The sequence below is a fragment of the Urocampus carinirostris genome, chromosome 15, assembly GCF_059441175.1.
Source record: "Urocampus carinirostris isolate Australia breed hairy pipefish chromosome 15, RoL_Ucar_1.0, whole genome shotgun sequence".
NCBI lineage: Eukaryota > Metazoa > Chordata > Actinopteri > Syngnathiformes > Syngnathidae > Urocampus > Urocampus carinirostris.
In genome coordinates, this window is record NC_142363.1 from 14,039,983 (window position 1) to 14,062,181 (window position 22,199).

The window sequence follows — 22,199 nt, forward strand, 5'->3', positions numbered from 1 at the left end:
TTCTTGTGGAAACAAGGTTCATTATTGTCACTAGTCATCTGAAAAGATAATTTTGAATGACTCAGAAACCAGAATTGTGTTAATCCAAGTCTTCCCTGCATGACAACATACCCAATCTCCACAAAGGGAAGGTGTTTCCCAAAATGATTACCTACAAATTACTGCAGACAAGTTACTTCAAAAAATATTTCCTCTATAGTGACACCAGACCCTTATTTTTACATTGAACACATACTGAATTGTGAGGCTCCAAAAGAACTGGAATTTTAAGCTCCTGTTCTTATTACCACTAGCTGTATCATTCACTGTTGAAGTCTGTCCATCACTTGCAACACGTCATTCAAAATGGAAGGCCCAAGGTCAAGGCTAAAAGAAAAGCCGTTGTCGTACTCTTTCTGTTGTTCTTCAATTTTGTCACTGAGCATTGAGGAGTCTCCATTTACATCTCCACTGAGGGCGCACCATGCTGCTTTTGAAAACTCATTGTTCACATTGTTGTTTCCACTTTCACGCCCGCTCGCCAAGTCTGCTTCGCCTTCTTCGTTGTCCAGCAGTGGCATAGAGCTGCATTTCTTTCTCGTCTGGCTGGCGCTGTTCTGGTCGTCCACAGGCCAATCGGGGCTATCAGACCACTCTGTCTCCATGTTCAGACGAGGCGGCTTTGGTGGTGGCATGCAGGCCAGGAAGAGATTTTGCTCACTTTGAGAGCTTTTTAGAAGCAGACTGCGGCTCATTTTTAGGAAAGAAAGGTCTCCAAAGCTGTCTCTATTAGCATCGTTTCCGATATGGGAAATGTGTCTGAAATCAGCCAACGGAAGACTGATCATGTTGACGGAGAGAACTTCTCTGCGCTTTGAGTGTCTGCTTGACCAACGGCCAGTAGTTGGCCTTCTGTTCAAGGACGCTCTTAATGGCATCTTGGCAGACTATATACAGTAGTGGAGTATTTTGTATATCCTTTGAATACAAGCGAATTTGTAGAACCCTCTTTGATCAAATGTCAATCCTTAGAATATGATTCATTAGAAGCATCTTTGGTATCTACAAAAAAAACAAAAACATATTTAGAACATTGTTTTAGTGACTGTTAGATCCATAAGAGCTTGGCATTCCATCACGAAAGCCCAACATTCTTTTACTATATTTAGAAAGTGGGTTGTTGGCAGTCAAACAAACAATTAATGTAAAAAAGGAAAACTTTCTTGCTCCATGACTTATAATTATTGTATTAAGTAAAGCCTATCTGAGCGAACAAACACTTGCATGTAGATTAGACAATCATGTCAGGGTCTGTAATTTTTTTTTTTACGCTCCCCAAACAGCTTTGTCTACATTAGAGCGGTGTTCGTGACTTGAAACACTCACTTTGTAAATTTAACGCCACTACAGAAAACAGGTTTTGTTTGCACATAAAGGTTCTATCGCCACTTTGTTAGCAGCGGGGGATTGGAGCGCAAGGACAGAGCAGCATTCCTATCCCAACATGTCAGTTTGGCCTAGGAGACTCCGCTATGCATTTTTGTCCAGGAAAAGCTCAACGTTGCCAAGTTTTCATTAAAGTAGACCATTAGAGCAGATTGTCCAAGAAACACTAAATGATTTCTAAACGCTGCCATAAATGATTCACACTTAAGATTCAGAACTTAGCCCTTGGAAACATTAACCAGCTTTCAAGAATAAATTATTTAAAGCTTTTCTTTTCCTAAACGTATGAATGATTCTTACCTCTGCCCATGAGCAAATACTGGATATTTGTATTCCATACTTGTGCACTCCATACTGCCATGAAAGTCTGATGTGCCTCGTACCTGATCACTGAAAAAACAGACACGATGGGGCTTGTTCAACCGTTACACAGACGTCTTCAATACGCAGCCTAGAGACATAAACTAACAGTGATAAGCCTTTCCTTAGTCACGCAGGATAATTATTTGCATTAAAATATTCTAATCTACCTTTTCCTTTCTGTCAATTCAAGCTCAGCCTTTTCTTTAAAAATCCTCTCGCGTAGCGACTCCCATTTTGTCTGTGGCTCTCCAGGTGTGTTACCGTTGAAAGTCCTTGCATGAGCAATAAACCAGGTAAGGTCAAAGTCCAAATGATTCAAAGCCTTAGGGTGGGAGAGTTTTTTTTCAAAAGGTATTCCGTACTTTAGTTCATGTTCATCCCATTTTTGAATAGTTTCCAGCCGTCTGATTATTTCTCCCAAGTGAGCTGGCTGTTGAGTCACCAGGTTCAACGGACGTCTTGTCTGATGCTTTGCTACACCTACAATCTCCGGGAGAGGTTGGGTGCTGGTTTAGATCTGTAAACCGAAATGCACAACTACTAACGCAGGGTGTGTTACAGAATGACAGGGTGAGCGTGGGTGAAATGACGCAACAGGTTGCGTCCCATAGCGTAGGTGCACCTTTGTAAAAAGCAGGAAGTCAGAGTGGGTTGACAAATGGGCCAGCTCCTCACGGGAGGAGGTTAACTGAACCCTAATCTCCATGTTATTGTCCCTTGCTCTGCTGATTTCCTGACTGCTATTGGCCTGTCCAAAGCCCCAAAGTCGCACAACTACACAGGTTCTTCTGCCTGACTGGATGTCTACAGCTTCACTTTGTAATCAAAGCACGGTATTGCACAGGCATGTGTGTGCAAGTGGCAATGGTGGTGACACAAGACATAAAAGCCATAGATATTTGGTTTCTGGTATAATTGCCAGGAATGGAAATCACAGGGAATGACACTGTAAATGCCCCTGCTATATTATTGTTAGCTTGTGTATGTCGTGATTACCTAACTGGAGCCACCTGAGGTAATCAGCTGGTGTGCTGGAACGCGATTTCCTGATTGGTGGAAGCTTTCTACATAAGCTGTCAGCGTCCAGAGATGGACGTTCGAGTGTACTCCTCGTTTCCCTGAGTGAGCCTCCAACATTCAAGGTACCACGATCCCTTTGTGTATTCCAAGTCTGATTCTCGTTGCCTGACCCTTGTCTGTTAAAAGTTTACGATCTACTCTTCCGTCCCGGCCACCGACTTACCTGCTACGTTACTCGTCACGCGTTTTCACCACGGAGTTGCCATATCGTCCAAAGAGACTTTCTGCTACCAAGAGACGACGTCCCAAGCCTGCTCCACCGAACCTTGTCCAAATAAATCCTTTAACTGACGCTATTGGATCCGAGTGCTTGTTCTGGTCCCTGACAGTGTAACTTTTAAATGCTCTTTGAGCTACCTTTCATTTTATTCAACTGATTGATGTGTGTTCTTTTACTGCTTTGATTTTACAATCATGTTTATAATACCGAGTTCATACATATTAATTGTGTTCCTCTTGTTGTCTACCATGAAACATGCGAGGTCTATTTTATCTCTCACGTTGATCTTATAAACAATAGTCAAGTCAAGTCATTTTTATTTGTATAGCCCTTAATCACAAAGAGTCTCAAAGGGCTTCACAGGTTATTACACAGACTATTTTTTTCAGACTATTATTACACCATCCCCTGATCTGGAACCAACATGAGGGCAAGGAAAAATTCAAAAAAAGTCAACATGAGGAAAATGAAGAAACCTCGAGAAGGGACAGCACATGTGGAATCCCCCTTTCAGGATTACCAGACAGCAAATGATTGTTGCAATCACAAATAATACAGAGATATTGTCCACGCATAGGTTATTCATATGCTATAGAGTACTTGTTGCACATTATAGATGCCTTAACTCCCGATGAAATAACTCATGCAAATGGAATTATCATAACATTTACTCAACCTTGATCTTGAAAAATAACACTAATGAAGGTATTCCATGAGAATCCCTCTACTCAGCCCTCTGTAACCCTAGAAACTGTTTTATTTATGAAAAATACCATGTCAAGTACAATAATGTTTCTATGGATTACAATGTTACTATCAGTTTATCCGATGCAGTCCAAACAGGTCAATCCGATAAACAAATACAGGTCACTCTAAATTGGCAGTGAGTGTGTTAATGATACATTTGTGGAAGAATTACAATTCACCCACCTGTTGTTAGCCTGAACACTTCCTGCAGTCATGTAATGTTTGCAAAGTAACCTGACAATGGGAAATCTTGGAATAAACACTTTTTCTCTCATCAGATGAGATTAGATTGCTTGGGTAGCTGTGAAGTTGTCGGGTTCCTGTACTGAGAAACAAGTTTGTTTCCAAGTAGTAATATTTTATCACCCCTTTATAGTAATTTAGATGAAAAACCTCTCAGGAAGTGTTTATAGCCACTGTGAGATGACTCAAAGCTGAATTTGTCTGACAACGCTCCAAAAGAAACTCAACAAAAAGGAATTTTATACATTCTGCGGTTTGACAGACACAAGATAAACTATGGTAATCTGTTTTTAGCCAAAGTCCAGTTGTGGCAATGTTGAATTTTTTAGTGAGACTAATCAACATTGTGAAATTACAATTAAAAGTGTGGATGGGAAGATTAATTGGCTTTGTTTAGACATTGTTTTTTTTAAAAATAATTTTAAATTCTGTTGTACATGCGCCATTTAGACTTCAGTCACAATATTATCTCCTATTTTTTTATTGTATTTTCAGCCATCCATCCATTTTTGCACCGCTTATCCTCATTAGGGTCGCGGGGTGTGCTGGAGCCCCTCCCAGCCATTTTCGAGCAGTGGGCAGGGGTCACCCTGAACTGGTTGCCAGCCAGTCGCAGGGCACACAGAGACAGACAACTTACTCGTTCATTTTCTTGTTTACAAAAAATTCAGGTTAAGAATGTTAAGTATCTGACTGTCAAATATTAATTAAATTTACTTTCAGTCAAACAACATGCAATTTGGATACGTTCCATCGATTGCAGACCATAAACAACGAGAGGCTCTTGGAAAATGGTGGCACTGACTTAACATAAACTACTGCATTTGTTTGTTTGGAACTTTTGTTTCACCATGACACGCATAACCTTGTTTTTATGTTTCACAGTCTGAGACAGCATTCTTATCCATCTTATGGCCAGTTTTGTTTCATTAGGAAATCTGTTCCTATCAGTAGATTTTGTTGAAAGCCTAAACGTGAAAGACATGTTTTTTTTTTTTAACACTATAGTATATTGTTAGATCTTAAAGAAGCCAAACCCCCACACTCTTGTTATTCTGGGATCTCTGAGCCCATCCATTATGTAAAATGCAATGGCACTGGGAGTTCAGGGCTCTGTTGCCATTTCACTTTTCACTGTTTATTTCCTTTGCTTTCACAGTTTCCAAACAAAGCATCGATTTGATCCAACATTGTGACCACATGTAACACTGCATACACGTCCACACATATGTATTTCCCTCCCCTTTACTCTTTTCACTGTTACAAAATCTGCAGTCTGCACGCAACTGTGATTACTTTTACTTTGTCATCCTTCACTTGCTTTGTTACAGTTTCGGGGAAAACGTTTGCCAAATAACGTAGTATGTATAATATGCAGGGATGAAGACCAAAATGTTGGTGTGGTTGTCCACAACTGTACCAGAGGTTGTCTTGTGCTCATTTCCCCTTGATCCACTGACCCCCGTCTATATGAACTTGAAAACTGGACAGTCTCAAAAAGACCCCTTTCTAGACTTTATAAATGAAAACAAAGGCCTGTGTTAAATAAAATATTAATTTATTTTGATCTGTGCAAGCAAACAAAAATTATTTGTCTTCAACTGAGTCAAATCAGAAATGTTCACTGTTATTCAGTAGTTCAGATTCTGACCCAATATCCATGTTCACTATTTATTGACAGTTAAATTGCCACATTTCTAATCAATTTGAATAGGATTTAAATTGTTGTTTAAAAAAAACTATAAAAGCTTTAATTGAAAAGAGTTAAGAAAACCTATTGTGTAGCAATTTGGCTATACCAGTGGTGTCCTTACTAAGGCCCATTTGCACCCATCTGACTTTCTGATTGGTCCGCACTGTATACTAGAACTTGTAATTGCTATTCTAAAAAAAATGAATAGACTTTTTCCTGAATTTAGAATGGATCATTAATTTCTAGAACCGTCAAAGGCAGTGAACAACCTTGATATGAGAGGATGCTATACTTTTATTTACAATAGTTGTGGCGACTCTTAATTTCATCAAATTTTCATTTCGGTAAAACTCTGAACTAACAATAAATAAAACTAGCTTTCTTTTTTTAATCGATAAACAAAAACCACTGCTTTGCTGTGTTATAAATAACTTTTCTCTAAGCTATCAAAGCAGCCCTTCCTTGTTTTAATATGTTTTATGTGGCGTTCAGGAAAGGTTTGGACACGCTGATCTCTATCATATGTCACTAATGCATTACCTAACCTAAGGAAATGGTTTACTATGTTGTTTAAAACAACTTGAGAAAAATTGATCTCCCCCGTAAACCTCGATCTTCGTTTGAATTAATTTCTGATCCGATTGCTTGACAGCGATGGGAATTTCATTTCCAAGAAGAAAAAAACACAAATTGGATTCAGCCACGTGTGCGTCCCTAAACAAGTGCGCAAGACCCAAAAACAATTACCGTATTTTCCGCACTATAAGGCGCAACGGGTTATAGGGCGCACCCCAAAAAAATAGTTTTTGGTCCTATTTTTGACGTACATAAGACGCACCGGATTATAAGGCGCTACAATGGGAACGTCGACAAAACAGTCAGATAGTTCAGTCAAACTTATTACCCCCTTAACATTCCCAAAGCTTGCAAAGAAGCAAATACGTGTCAAGAACACGTGCGGATGCGGTGTCCGTAGGATGTCACTCAAATGCATCGTTCCATCATTCGGAAGGTTAAAGTCTTGGGAATTCAAGAAATGCCAACCATTACTTAGTTTCTTTTTTCTTTTTCGCTCGCAACTTTACTGTGCATATGACAATAAACACTTGGAATTGAGTTTAATTTAAAAATAGACACTCCATTCCATCCATTATCTGCACCACTTATCACAGAAACATCGAGTTCAGTCTGAAACAAGATACAGGGTTCATATGTAGCCGGAGTAACTCACCGAAGTCATTGTGTTCAATAAAAATGTCCTCTTATATCCGTGAGTGTAGTAAATCCAGGAGAATAAAATATTTACAAATACAGAAAAGTAAAAAAATGCTTTCTCTATGCCGTCAACCACGTGCTATACACATTCATCTTTTTCGGCCAATTGCAGGCTTTGTTTTGCCGTCTAAGCCAATGCCAGCCTGTAAATGATAAAAAGGATCCGCCCCTTGACCTCCGAATAACTTTAGCCAATAGTGAACGATTCAACTGATGATTGACACATATTTTTCGGCCAATTGCAGGCTTTGTTTTGTCGTTTAAGCCTATGCCAGACTGTAAATGATAAAAAGGATTCGCCCCTTGACCTCCGAATAACTTTAGCTAATAGTGATTGATTCAAATGATGATTGACACATTGGTTAGCCAATGAAACGCCGGTAAATAAATCCCAGCATACACCGCGGACTACTGGCGTTCGGGGGGAAATCTGCTGCATTAGTTGCAAGACTTTGCGAATTAATATTGATCCATAAATAAGGCGCACTGTATTATAAAACGCATGGTCAGCTTTTGAAAAAAATAAAGACTTTTAGGTGTGCCTTATAGTGCAGAAAATTACGGTACTACTGTTCAAAAGTTTTGGGGCGCCTAGAAGTTTCCATTCTTTAACGAAAGCAAAGTTTGAAGGATAAAAGTTTTTCCCCAAAATCAAAATGATTTCTAACCTTCTCAATGTCTCCACAATATGATCTCTCCATTTTGCAACTCGTTTGATGAATTAAAAAAGGGTGACTTTTTATGTAAAACACACTTGTCTGGGTGACCTCAAACTTTTGAACAGTTGTGTTTATCTTGCCGTATGTTTAGGAAAATTTGTTTGTCGCTAAATGTTATTGCACTTCTTTTCATTGCACTATTGTTAAGATGCATTTTTTTTCATCGCATTATTAGTACGAAAGAAATTTTCACTTACAACTAGGCCAGTCTCCAAGCATCACCTTGTTAAAAATTTTGCCTGCTTATCTTGTCAAGTCAAGTCAAGTCAAGTCAAGTCATTTTTATTTGTATAGCCCTTAATCACAATAAGTCTCTAAGGACTTCACAGATTAGTACACTATGTTACACAGATTATTTTTCAGCCGACAAGAAGAGTAGGTTATTATTCATATGCAATGGAGTAGAAGTGAGTTTTAAGTTTAGATTTAAACATTTCCACTGAGGTTGCAGATCGGATCTCAGGGGGAAGAGCATTCCACAGCACCGGTGCCCGGATGGAGAACGCTCTCGAACCAGCAGAACACTTCTTTGCTCTCGGGATCACCAGAAGACCGGCACTCTCAGATCGTAGGCTTCGGACCGGGACATAGGGGCAGATCAGATCTGAAAGATAAGAGGGAGCAAGTCCATGTATGATTTTGTACAATACTAAGAGAACCTTGAAGTCACATCTTTGGCTAACTGGGAGCCAGTGCAAGTTAGCCAAAATCGGTGTTATGTGATCGTACTTTTTTGTCCTAGTTAAAAGCCTCGCTGCGGCATTTTGTACTAGCTGAAGAGACTTGATTCTGGACTTCGGGAGACCGGAGAGTAGTGCATTACAGTAATCGAGACGGGAGGTAACAAATGCATGAATTATAGTTTCCGCATCAGACTGAGACAGTATTGAACGGATTTTGGCAATGTTACGAAGGTGGAAGAAAGCGGTTCTAGTAATTTTCTTTACATGCATCTCAAAGGTTAGATCAGGGTCAAATATGACACCTAAATTTTTAACTGAGTCACTCTGTGTAATGTGACATTTGTCAATGTTCACAGCAGTTTTTGAGAATAAGTCACGGCATTTAGATGGACCAATGACTAACATTTCGGTCTTTTCAGAGTTAAGACGCAAGAAATTGAGTGACATCCACTCTTTTATCTCAGTGAGGCAGGCCTCCAAATTTCCACAGTTTAGTGTGGAAGATTCCTCCAACGGAAGATAGAGTTGAGTGTCGTCTGCGTAGCAGTGGAAGCTGATATTGTACTTGCGAATAATGTCACCTAATGGAAGCATGTAAATGTTGAAAAGAAGGGGGCCAAGCACTGAACCCTGCGGAACACCGCAGGTAACATTAAAGGGCTCAGATGTCATTTCACCATATTTAACACAGTGCGTCCTATCTGAGAGGTAGGATCTGAACCACGAGAGGACGGTTCCTGAGAGACCAATCCATTTTTCCAACCGTTCTAGTAGGATATTGTGGTCTACTGTGTCAAAAGCAGCAACTGCTCCAGGAAGGAGTTCAAAGAGCTCAGAAACTGTGCCAGTGCTTATATTGCGTCCGCTAAATACTTCAGCTTTTTTAACACTACACTTAGCTAGCACCTCAAATGTAACTAAATAATGATCCGAGATAACGGTAGTACACGGTAACACCATAATGTTTGAGGTTAAAACTCCTCGAGTCAGAATCAAGTCAAGCGTGTTCCCATTTTTATGGGTTGGCAAATCAACCAGTTGATTAAAGCCAAATGCATCAAGACCTAAACGCAATAGTAAGTGAATTGAGTGGGGAGTTCATATGAATGTTAAAGTCTCCCATAATTATAATTTTGTCTGCATAGGTTACTAGTTCAGACAAAAGTTCAGCAAATTCGTCTAAGAAAGTTGTGTATGGCCCAGGTGCACGATAGATAGTTATTACATAAATTGACAATAGAGAGGACCGCATCACAAGAGCCTCAAACGCCTTGTAATTATTAGAGGTACGTGGATTAAATTTAAGCGATTTTTCAGAATTTAGCGCAACACCACCACCCCTTTTCAACGTGCGTGCTATATAGCTACTCTCGTAGTCTGGGGGAGAAGCATAATTTAGCGCTAAGTACTCATCCGGGCGTAACCAAGTTTCACACAGACCCATACAGTTAAGTTTATAATCACGAATAATGTTATCAACAAGTAAAGCTTTTGGAGCAAGCGATCTAATATTTAACAGACCAAATTTCAGCTTTGCTGAATCATTTGACTTAGCTGAACTCTTTGTAGTCTTTGTCGAAATCTTCAAAAGCTGCCGCTCTTGTGGCTTTTCGTGTGGGTTGTCCGGCGAGGGATGAATGGTGGAATTAGTTACATCCTCGCGTCCTTCCTCGCGTCCATCTTGCTGCTTAGACTTCGCACGCTTCATACATCTACCTGCACGGCAACCACGCTTCTGTTTTCTGTCCTTACGGCGCCGTCGTCGTTTATTAAGCGGAATAGCCGTCCACAAGGATGGCGGGTCTCTTTGAAGTTCGCTCGGTATATCATAGGCGGTATAAAAAGTGCCCGAAAAGTCGAAATTTAGACGCCCACCCAACCGAATAAGTTCGTCCCTACTGTAAGTATTTTTGGCCACACATGTGTCCAAAAGTGAAAGCAAAAAAGACAAGAGAACGGCAATAAATAGAAGATTATCTGGAGAACAACGAGCCGCAAGCATGTATCCATGCGCCGCCATGTTGGATGATTTGAATACAATCTTGACATCTTGACATTTATTTATCTAATTTTTCTATTTTCAGGCTTTATTATGAAATTATGTTGTTTATCCTAGAGTGCTATGTCTAGTCTCATTGCAAAAAATGTTAACTGCAGTGTTACCTCTCCTTAGGGGCCGGTCACACAGACATTTGCGGCTGAATCATGGCCAGAAATTTCTGCCTGTGAGGCGGACGCTATTGGACGCATTGAGATCGCCATTCAGACGAGATACAGCAGTGCTTAACACGAGGTCGGAAATTCGCGCGCGGGTGGCAGCGCGAATAAGTTTTGCGCTGCTCAATTCTTCAGAGCGCGGGAACACAGCCTTTCACGAGCGTATCAAGGTTGAACCACGGCCAGAAATATCTGGCCGTGAAGCAGATGCTGTTGGGCGCTGTTTGACGTTTAGAGACCGCCATATAGACGAGATAGAGCAGTGCTTTACTCGCGGTCGGAAATTCACACGTGGTCGGCCGCGCGCAAAACTTTTGAGCTGCTCAAAAGTTTGAGCACGTGTTAAACCGCGTGCCGCACACGTGGTCAACACGAGGTAATGACGCGGAAATGACGTGGAACGACGTGCTCTGGCCGCGGCCAGGGCGTGGTTACACATGGGTAGGACGGGAAATTTCAGCGGGTAATCGTGGGTGGAGCATGGTAATAGCATGTTCTGCGCCTGTATCGCGGTGTTATTACGTGAAATTAGCGTGTTACGCGTGTGACAGTCAAACGCCTTTCTCCGCGTATATACAGCGCGATTTGCTGAGCACACGTCAGTTGTGCTCGAGACGTCAAGGGGGTGAACATGGATCCCCGTCAGCGTAGTGACCTCGTCTTAATCCATTTTTATTTCTTTTCAAGATAATGAAATAAAAATGATGCCATAGCTTGAAATCTTGATCTTCACTGGACTGTGTCTTGAGCGGTTATGATTTCTACAGCCCGGTGTTATCGGAGAAATGCATCCCTGTCGAGATTCGCATCCCCACTTTGACCTTGTTTTATCTCACTTTTAGGGAATGTAATGGCGAACATATAACCAAAACCACTTCGTCTTGCATTTGTTGGGAATGTAATACAACTTAAACCATTCCGTCTTTGTTTTTGTTGTGAACGTAATCGAACGGTAAATCCCCCCCCTCGCGTGAACGCGCATTCTGCTGCGCTTCCAACAAAAGCGATCATATTCTATATAAAACGCTTATGAAAACAATAAAGCGAGCTAATTATAACAATTGGGAGATCCTAGTCTATATAACGCGTTTATTTAAACAATAAAGTGCGATCGTATTCTACAAAATGCGTTTGTTAACGCGGATGAAAAAGTCACCAACGTCAATGCACGCTTCCCACAAAAGCGATCGCAGCAGAATGCGCGTTCAGGCGAGGGGGTGGGGGGGGTCGGATGTGTTGCGTAGGAGTCGGATTTGGGCACAACACTCGGGAGCTTTTATACCCGTGGTCCACACGAGGAAATGACGCAGAAATGACGCGATGAGGAAGCGGAACAGTCGCCGGCGTGTTTTGCGGGCATACCACCGATGAACAGCGGGTTGGCCAATTTTGCGCATTTTCCATCGCGGGCAACCACGGGCAAAAAAAAACCCACAAAATTTTAGCCGTGATTCAGCCGCAAATGTCTGTGTGACCGGCCCCTAACAGATTTAATTGGTTCTGGGAGTCGCTTCATAACTAGAAAACTTCTTAAGTAGAGGCGCATTTCGTATGCAAATGCACTAATCTGTTCCAAGCCCAGCAAAAGTAAAGTATATATTTTTTAAAAATCATAAAAGAGCATCTGAACATAAACACATAGATGTTGAAATTAGATTACCGCACAATAAACATAAAATGAAAGGTGCATAATGTAAAAACTTATAATAAAGAAACTAATAAAATATTCATTTCACCTTTTGCATAGCGTTCATTTAGAAAAACAGATACGATGACGTCTGCTTATGCTGGCTTTAGACAATCCGTCAGAAGAGCGCGAGGCAGACATCATAAGGGACGATAGCACGGCTTGTCAAAACTTTACGGATGATTCCTTTCCTCAAATTCCAAAACTTTATGGAATTTTGTCAAAATGTCTTTAATTTGGGCTGATGGGATGATGGCTCTGGTAAATTGAAAAGGAAAGACCAAAAACCAAAATATTTTTGAGTCAATTTAAGTTGTTTATTTGGTCATTTTTTGGTCAATTTGAGTTGGTTTTTCTTAGTTTTTTGGTCAATTTAAATTATTTTTTTTTGGTCAGTTTGGGTTAGTTTTTGGTCCATTTCAGTTTGTTTTTGGTCATTTTTTGTTCAATTTGAGTTAGTTTCTAGTTGTTTTATGGTCAATTTGAGTTAGTTTTTTGCTCGTTTTTTTTGGTCAATTTGATGAGATATTTGTCATAAAAATATTTACACACAAACTGTTAAGGTACACAAATATAGTGGCGATTTAATCAAGATTTAAAAATCTTATGTTGTGATAAAGACAACACAAAATAAAACATCACACATGTAAATCACTGATATGTTTATAACTCTGCAAAATGCATGATTTACACTCGATTTCTTCTATTTTACGTGAGAATATGAAAAAATAGCTTTCAAAGTCCTTAAGTGCTTGGATTTGGCCATGAAAAAGGTGTATGAACACTGTATAAAACACAAATGATCTACCTGGTTGTCTTAGTCAATTACTTGATTACCTGATTTATTTCCTAAAATCATCTGCAGAATATCAATCGCTTTTGTTGCCTTTTCAAAGGCGGTATTTTTCTGGAATTCCATTCGGGAACCATATGTCCTCAAGACATGATTGCAACCGGTTAAACACAGGAAGTTTTTTGGACGTTAATCTCGGTGTAGTGTTTGTTCTTCAGTAACGAAAACTCAGTAACTCACCAGACTTTTAGGGTTTGATGTCCGCAGAGTTTCATAATATAGCGATTGGCTGGCAACCAGTTCAGGGTGTCCCCTGCCCACTGCCCGATGATAGCTGGGATGGGCTCCAGCACCCCCGCGACCCTACTGAGGATAAGCGGTGAAGCTGATGAGATGAGATGAGTTTCATAATCAGTGATAATGAATCCACCACCATTTCCCAACATTTCTCTGCAGACGGTCAACTTTTTGTATGTGTCCCACAACTTCTCTTCTTCCTTTTGTTTAATTTAGCCGAACGCACACGCTTTCTCTCATATGTGCAGATCACTTCTTATAAATCATCTCCTTTGTAACTCAGTGATACGAACAGCACAAACAATCCTAGAAAGACAACACATGGCATCAGACAAATAGTTCCTTGATTAAATTTAGGCGAGTGCATTAGAATCAGAGAAGCTTGTCTGCAAACTCGAGGCTTCCATTTCTTTTCTCGGCAGATTGCAAAATGTTTTTTTGACTCAGAGAAGATTTTCCTTAAAGTATTTGATGGCTTTGATGAGTAATCCGTTTGCAAACACTTATTTGGGCTTGGGACGTTTAATATTTCATCCAAACCACTGATGTACAAAGTGAGTTCAACTCCTTTTCTGTTTTCAAAATAGTTTTCAAGAACCAAATTGCATGGCGAATGCTAATATCACCTGTTAAAATGGAAAAAGGAAGTTATTTTTCGCATCAGTCTTGTAGCGCACAGGCACATGTGGCTTGTTGTGTGTTTACAATTACTTAGATTTGTATTTTAAAAACAAAGCAGAACTAAAACATGAAGTAAAAATCATTTTACTTTCTTTTATATAGAAATCACCTTCCTCTGCCTTTTTGGCTTTTGTCAGTCCAGGGCCTTTGTTTAACATGATGGCTTTTAGATAAAGTAGAATTTGAAAAAAAAGTTGCGAATGTAATGTATGTTGGTCAAGTTATTTTACATATGTGTACAACTTAGATCGCAATATTATTGACGCACAGGCAGAAAAGGGGCGGGGTGACTCTTTAGCCAATCAAAATGCAGAACACTCAATGTAAATGCGCCAAAAGTACAACGCGATACAGCAAGGGATTACTGTTTATAGTTTTGGTAAAGCTGCAAAAAGTTTTTTAGATTTTCAAATAAGCATAAGAAACTTTGGCCTCTTGCATCCAAAGCTGCCACCTGCTGAGTTTGTGAAGGATTGTTAGACTACGAGTGTCTGTTTCCATATGACTGACTTTACTGCACTGGAGGTATTCATGATGTCACGATCGGTTCGGGTTAGCTTGATGTTTGCTGATTTGAAGCATTGCCATGTGCTGATGTCACACTGATAATCCTTGGCTTGTTCCACTGTGCGTGCATGTTTGTTTTACTGCCATCCTACCTCGGAGGTGGCCTTTTCCCGCCACTCTTTGATTTTGCGAAGGCCCCCTTGTTTGTGTTTTGCAGTCTCCTGCTTGCTCAGGCCCCCGGTCTTATGACAATGCACATATGCGTGTATGTATGCGCCGAGTGTGGAGTAAAAAGGGTGACGCACTGGCTAAACATGTACGTTGTTAGGTAGCACCATATGCAAGGAACATGAATCGTCCTTACAAGTTATGTGTCTCACTGCCCAGGAATTACAAAACTTCTCTCGCATAGGATAGTTTTAAAAAGGTCATTTGCATCTTTTTTTAACTAGCAGGCATGGCTAAACCGGGGGTCGGCAACCTGCGTCTCAGGAGCCGCATGTGTCTCTTTAGCGCTTCAGAGTAGTTTTTGTTTTAATATGGGTTCTGTTGGAGGACAAACATGACACAAATATTTTTAACGTTTTCCAATGCTGTAAAAATGTATAGAATAACATTTCAACAAGGGGTGTAACTATGAGACGAGCGGGAAGATCAGTTGGTACGAGTTCACGGGTGGGAAGTGGCGGGTTTGACTGCCACTATCTCACTGGTATTGGGTTGTAAAAAGACGGGATACAGATTCTTGCCTAAAAAGCAGTATAGTCATATATTGTGACATGATGTTTTGGCTCTCAGGCTTGGACTCCTGCCTGGAGAACTTAGCTGCAATGCATAACTCCGGCGCATCTCTCCTTCGCTTGTTGTCCACTTCCTCCACCGTTGCCTGTTTTAGAAGAACTCTGCCCCTTAAAGGGGCGCGTGACAAGCCAGACAGGTAACTGTTTTAAATAGACCGCAGGTGTGTGATCGGCCGTGGATCCCAAAAGTAAAAAGAGTAAAATAACCGCACAAAAATCATACTTAAACTTAATTAATGTGATTTCATCTAATATACTTTTCCAAAGAGCTATTTTATTTTTATAAATGCTTACTGCTTTTTATTGCACTTTTTGTTGCCAAGATAAGGGGTACGTTGAATTCTCCAAATAAAATGATATCAAAAATATGATTTCTTTATTTAGACAACCTGTAATTCATTAATACTGTAATAAAGTAAAACTTGAGGCAACAACAGAGTAACCACATGGTAGGTAGATAGATAGATAGATAGATAGATAGATAGATAGATAGATAGATAGATAGATAGATAGATAGATAGATACTTTATTCATCCCTGAAAGGAAATTCACAATCTCCACAGGATGCACTGCATATAACATAGTAATTTTGATAGAGGACTAATATAGATACATACATCATGTATTGATTTTATTATAAGGATTTTATAAGGCTTTCATTTTATTTTTTTGCTGCTCTGAACATTTTTTTGGGGGAGTATGGCTCTTTCAACACTGAGACTGTAACCACTAAGCTAGGGCTTGGGAACCTATGGCTCCTCTCATGAGTACATATAGCTCACAAGCCATATCTGTCTCTTTTCATGAGTGCCTATGGCTTGGAGATAAAATAGAATTTGCGCATTTACTCAGTGTATCGTTACATATGAAGCCGGTTGTCGCACGTGCGAAGCTGAGACAATACAGACTGACCAAGGGGTTCAGTCCACAGTACACAATTTTAACTTGAGTTTGCAGTCAAGGTGTCACATCAAAAGACCTCGTTCTGGCTGTAAGTTGCTAAATAATCCTTTACGCTTAAGCTTTTTTAACAATCTAGGTTCATTGTTGAGACTATTTATGATGAAAAGCTACATAACAAACGTTAAATACATAGAAGCTCGAGCAAAGCACCTGGAGCAATTTACCTGGGTGTGCAGTAGGAATTGGCAGAACTATACACAGGGCGTGCGTGCTCCTTTTCCTCCTCGCACAGCGCTATCTGCACTAAAGGTAAATACGTTGGTATCCTCATTTGCAGTATATTGTGACATTTTTACATGAGAACTTTGCTCGCACTTTGCTTTGAAACCATTATTATTTAGGACAAGATGAGCTATTGGAGGGAAACTAATATTAAATGGTATATTTATATTGATACAGGACATAGACTCTGGCATTTACTATTATTTCATAGATTTTGGACAAATCATCAAACATCACATGGTGAAATAAAATTAGCTGAAGAATTTAGCTTTTGTCTGGAGAGCGAGGTTGGCGGTTATTTCTTATTTTTTTCAATTAATTTTGTCTTAAAATACATTGTATAGATTTCTCCCCATAAATTATCAAAGTATTTTTGCTCTCATGGCTCTTTAGCGTCACAAAGGTTCCTGACCCTTGCACTAGGCCATTAGGATTATAAGTCGCATAAGAAAAGGCATTAGATTTGATCTCATCATCACACTATTTTTTCTCACAGTGCCACATTGTACATTGTTGTAATGAAACATTACGGGAAGGAGTTAAGCTAAAACATTGTTCAGTGTGTTATCTTGAGTATCCTGGTGTGATGATGAGATAAAATGTCATGCCTTTTCCTATGTCATCTAGATCCGTAGTGATCTAGTGAATACACAGTGGATTTCAGCTTATTGATTATTTATTAGCGCTACTATTACGAATGGTAAGATTATGCCGGGCCATGAGAATATTGCCAGACCTTAAACCAATCCATTGTACAGAAAAGGTTGCAAAACACTGTCCTAGACAGATTGGGATTCTGGTTTCACCCTTATTGCTTGACTTTACCTGATGTAGATGCAGGCCACCATATTGACCACCAGAAGGCAGAACATAGTTCAACCTGGTTGCCAAAGGGAGCTGCACACTTCCAATAGTTTGGTCGTTTACTTGCTTGTTTCCTGTTTAATTGGAGGATGCACACGCTATTTCGACTCATCGCGTTTGCGTGATATTTCATCGTTACGTGCCAGACAAGGGCTTGAGCTCATAGAGCTGGAATGATAATAGCAGCTTTCCTCGATCCAGGGGCCGCACGTCGAGGGGAGTAGCGAGGAACTTCCCCTCGCACGATCGCTGCTTTTCCTCGACACTTACCCTCATTCGCTCAGCACATGAGTGCTGGAGTCCCTGTGATGTTTTCCAGATGCCGAGGTCCAGTGAGCACATTGACCCAGACCTTCTTGCTCAGACCCACTTGATTTCTCCTCCAGTACAATGTCTCGTTAAAGAGACACCTCTTTGGCCCGCCAGACTTCCTGGCTAGGATCAAATGAGACAATGGCTTTTTCTGAGGACACTAGGCCTCCAAACCTCAAAAGAGAAAGTTAATTATACTCACATTTATGATTGCTGATCAAGTTCTGCTGTACAACTTATTTGTACTTTGTTTTTGGGGCTGCTTGGTGTGTGACATTCCTATTTACCTTTCATTGCGGGCTACAGAGCGCACCAAATTAAAAGCCACATGTGCAAATTTAAGGAAGAAACTCGATTTCACGTGTGGTCAAGCCGCACTGTTTTAAAGACAGAGTATAAAACATAAAAAAACAGAATTCACGTCGGTTTCTTACAACAACAAAAAAGAGCTGTCAAACTTAATCAAATAGCACAGTGTTCAATATCAACCCCTTAATGACTTATAAAAAAACAAATACATGTCAGTAAGATGTCACCAGTCACTTAAATGCGTCATGCCACATATCATTGGAAAGCTCAAACTCCTGGGAGTCAAGATATGATGACCATACATCCCAAAATATACTTATCACAGAAACCTCACAATCTGTCTAAAACGAAAAACTCGAAAACTATAAAGCCGGAGTAACCAGGGCGACCTTACATTCGCAAGATTCTAGTGAATTCAACCATGTAAAATATTTTCTCCAAAACACACTATAATGCCAGCAGATAAGAAATATCCACTTGAAAGCACCTCTCCTACGCTCGATGTTTCTTCTTGTAATCTGTTCTTTTATTTGCTTCACCCTTTCATAGCGTTCATTTCCAGTTAGCATTTTGTGGTCAACATGTTTGGTCTGGCAGTGCCTCTTGACATCATTATATGCGGGACAGTAAAAATTACTTCACGCGCCATAACTGTCCCCCAGGTTGGACTTTGGACATGGCAGCCGTAGACCCAAGCACCGAATGCGACAATATACTGTCAATTCATCAGGCTGTACTTGTTGGTGATCGCAAAGGCAGGCAGGCATGGGTTCTGTACAGTAGAACATCACAAAAAGCTGAGACAAGAGTGCTTTGGACTTGACAAAGATGACAATAAACTTGCAAGGAACCAAAGGGGGTTAAGTACTTATAAAGACACATATCAAGACTAGTGACAACAGTTGTTAGAAACAAATTGGCACCAAGAAGTGAGTGACCAAATAGGTAAGGTCAGGCGAGAGAACATTCAGAGAAGCAGAACTCAAGAGTGCAGGATTGGGACAGTCGAGTACATTGGTCACAACAGGATCAGACTTGGCACTCCAGGATAAACATATAATGAAAAACTTCCTGTTCGAAAGTAAGATTTCCATCTTAAAAAACAAAATACAGGAATCTCTCGTTGCATCGCGGTTCACTGTTTGCGGTTTTAATACTTCCCGGATTGTCATTGTGCCTTGTGTACTGCATTCTGATTGGTTAAACTCTCCCCTTTCCTGCCCGTGCGTCAATAACTTTGCGGTCTTAGTAGATCTATGTAAAACAGCTTGATGAAGGCACATTACGTACCCGCAAATATTATACAATCTCCAGTTCTCCTAACGCCATCATGTCAACAAAAGGCTTTTGACCCACAATAGGACCGGCTCAAACAGCTGAGCAAGATGCTTTCTACCTACCTACCTACCTACCTACCTACCTACCTACCTACCTACCTACCTACCTACCTACCTACCTACCTACCTACCTACCTACCTACCTACCTACCTACCTACCTACCTACCTACCTACCTACCTACCTACCTACCTACCTACCTACCTACCTACCTACCTACCTACCTACCTACCTACCTACCAATGTCATATCCCTCAAGAAGGGTGTTCGACAGCAAGACAAACACATACAATGAGAAAGAAAATTAAAAAAAGGGAAAAAATAGCAAAAAATACACACAAAAATTTTTGGACCATGGCCAGCCCAAACACCCAAACAAGTTAGGCACTTCGGCACCCAAGTTGGTCATGCTTTCGTCCTTCCAGATGAAACGGGACACACGAAAGCGGCCATGTCACTCGGGTCAGGGTGACACAACACACTCTTTTGTTCAACAGCAGGGCCCGACAGCTTTCACTGGTTTGCCCCTTCCGCATCATACAGGTGCCCAGCCCATCCCTTAGAATGCGCCCAAACATCCCACTATCCTTTTACAACACCTCTCCACTCATTCCTATCACCAACAATAGCTCTAGCTTTCACTAGATTTAGACCTCTTTCCTGCCGAGCACTCCTAACGCCATCCATCCACGTCAATCGCGGCCTTTTTTTTGGTCTCCTTCCATTGACTTCTGCTCTGTAGATCCTCTTCAACATTCCCTCCTCATCCATATCCTCTCTTATCCACACACTTGCTCAGTTCCACAACTACTCCAGTTCTGTCTCTCACAATTTTATTTCTCAATCTATCCAATCTTGTCACTCCTAACATACTCTCCAAACACTTCATCTCAAAAACATTAAATTTCCTTCTCAAATCTGCATTCAGGCAAGTTTCTGCACCATACAACACAGTCGGCACAACCGCACTCTTCTACAGTCCCCTCTTAACATCCATACTCATACTCTTGTTGCTCATCACTCTCCTCAGAGCACCCAAAACCTTGCTTCCTTGATTTACTCGGTGCAATACCTCGCACTCCACTCCACCGACTGCAGCCACATCATAACTCAAATACCTAAAGCTTTCAACTTTTCATGTAGTCAAGTATTTGTACGAACCTGATAAAAAGCTACTTTGGTTATAAGCCAGAGACTGACGAGTTTAACTTGCTAACATTAGTAAACTTCTAGACTTGGTTGGATTCAACAGAAGAGCAGGAGGCATAGAAAGGCCGTCCTGAAAAAAAAACATCAATAACACCCTCTCTCGGTATCTCTCTGCTGTCAGCTAGCTGAGGAAAGCAGTGGACCCCTGGCCACTCAAAGTGGGAGGCAAAACCTTCCCTGACTGCTTCCAAATTCGTACCTTTTGAGGCTCAGGATGACGTTTTTCTACACTGCACTTTATGGATTATTAAATTAACTGCAAAAATCGAGGAAATACCTGTACTGTAACATTCCTGTAACGTTCCAATGCATCATTGTGAAGATCCCGAATATGAACGCGTGAGTGAAATTATTTAATGACCACGAAACCCAGTTGCAATTTAGTAATTGTTCCAACTTTAATGCAATCAAACGGGTATGTTTTGTCTGGCATACACAGACAATGCCTGAATGAAGCCAAAATCCTTCCGCTGTGTCATGCCCGTAGACTCAGTGAAAACAGCTGAGGCGCATCGCGATCCAAACCACAGTCCGTGACTATGTGGATGGCTTTTCTCCCCCACGAAATAACAACCTACCCTGGTGCAGTTTGAGGAAGTCTTGTCGTAGCCTCTTGATCAGTGTTGGACACGTTACTGAATAACTAATTAGTTACAGTTAGGAATAACTTCATTTATAAGTTAATTGAATTACCTCCCCAGATTACTGATCACCCAAAAATAGCACGTTACTCTGAAAGTAACTGTCCAGTTACAAACAGGCTTGGGGAGTAAGGGAATACATGTAACGTTAGGTAATTAGGATTGAAATACAATGCAATTGTATTCCGTTACAGAAAAAGAAATATCCAATTACAGGTATATTTAATCTAAGGATTCCGTTGCAGGACTAGTTTTATTTTGAACACTTCAGGGTACAATGATTAAATCCAGTGCACGTCTATTTTAACTATTATTTATTTCATCGTTCGCATTTTCCATCCATCCATTATCTGCACCACTTATCCTCAGTAGGGTCACGGGGAAGCTGGAGCCCATGCCAGCTGTCTTTGGGCAGTGGGCAGGGGACACCCTAAACTGGTTGCCAGCAAGTTGCAGGGCACACAGAGACAAGACAACTCACTCGCTCATTTCCACCTAGGGACAATTTGTAGTCAAACCTGCCATGCATGTTTTTGGAATGTGAAAGGAAACCGGAGTGTGCGGAAGAAACCCACCCAGGCACAGATCATGCGAACTCCGCGCAAGAAGGCTGGTAGCTGAATTTGAACCCTCATTCGCATTAGCTTGTTTAATTTTTACTTTACTTTACTTCACTAGACATTTCCCTGTTGTTGTTTTTCAAAATGTTAGACATGGATGAGTTTATTTATAATGGCTGTTTAAGCCTGCAGCTTAAAATCCAGTGAGGCTTGTACACAAAAAACATTGAGTTTCTTCCTTAAATATGAACATAAGGCTTTTAATCAAGTGCTCTGTAGTCCGGAATTTATGGTATCGCCGTGTATCGAATTGATCTCAGTACAGCCCATTCTTACTGTGCGGCTTTGGTACA

The 22,199-nt window shown here is 40.6% G+C and overlaps 1 protein-coding gene across 1 annotated transcript; it reads right to left on the bottom strand.

Annotated features, from left to right (window-relative positions):
• Window positions 1–302: 302 nt before the first annotated feature.
• Window positions 303–2,057, bottom strand: LOC148351630 (cdc42 effector protein 2-like). The gene is made up of 3 exons (XM_088355062.1): window positions 1,956–2,057; window positions 1,726–1,876; window positions 303–1,041 (listed from the first exon to the last, which is right to left on the bottom strand). The coding sequence occupies exon 3, from the start codon at window positions 915–917 to the stop codon at window positions 303–305; it is 615 nt and encodes a 204-aa protein (XP_088211188.1). The 5' UTR covers window positions 918–1,041; window positions 1,726–1,876; window positions 1,956–2,057.
• Window positions 2,058–22,199: the final 20,142 nt, after the last annotated feature.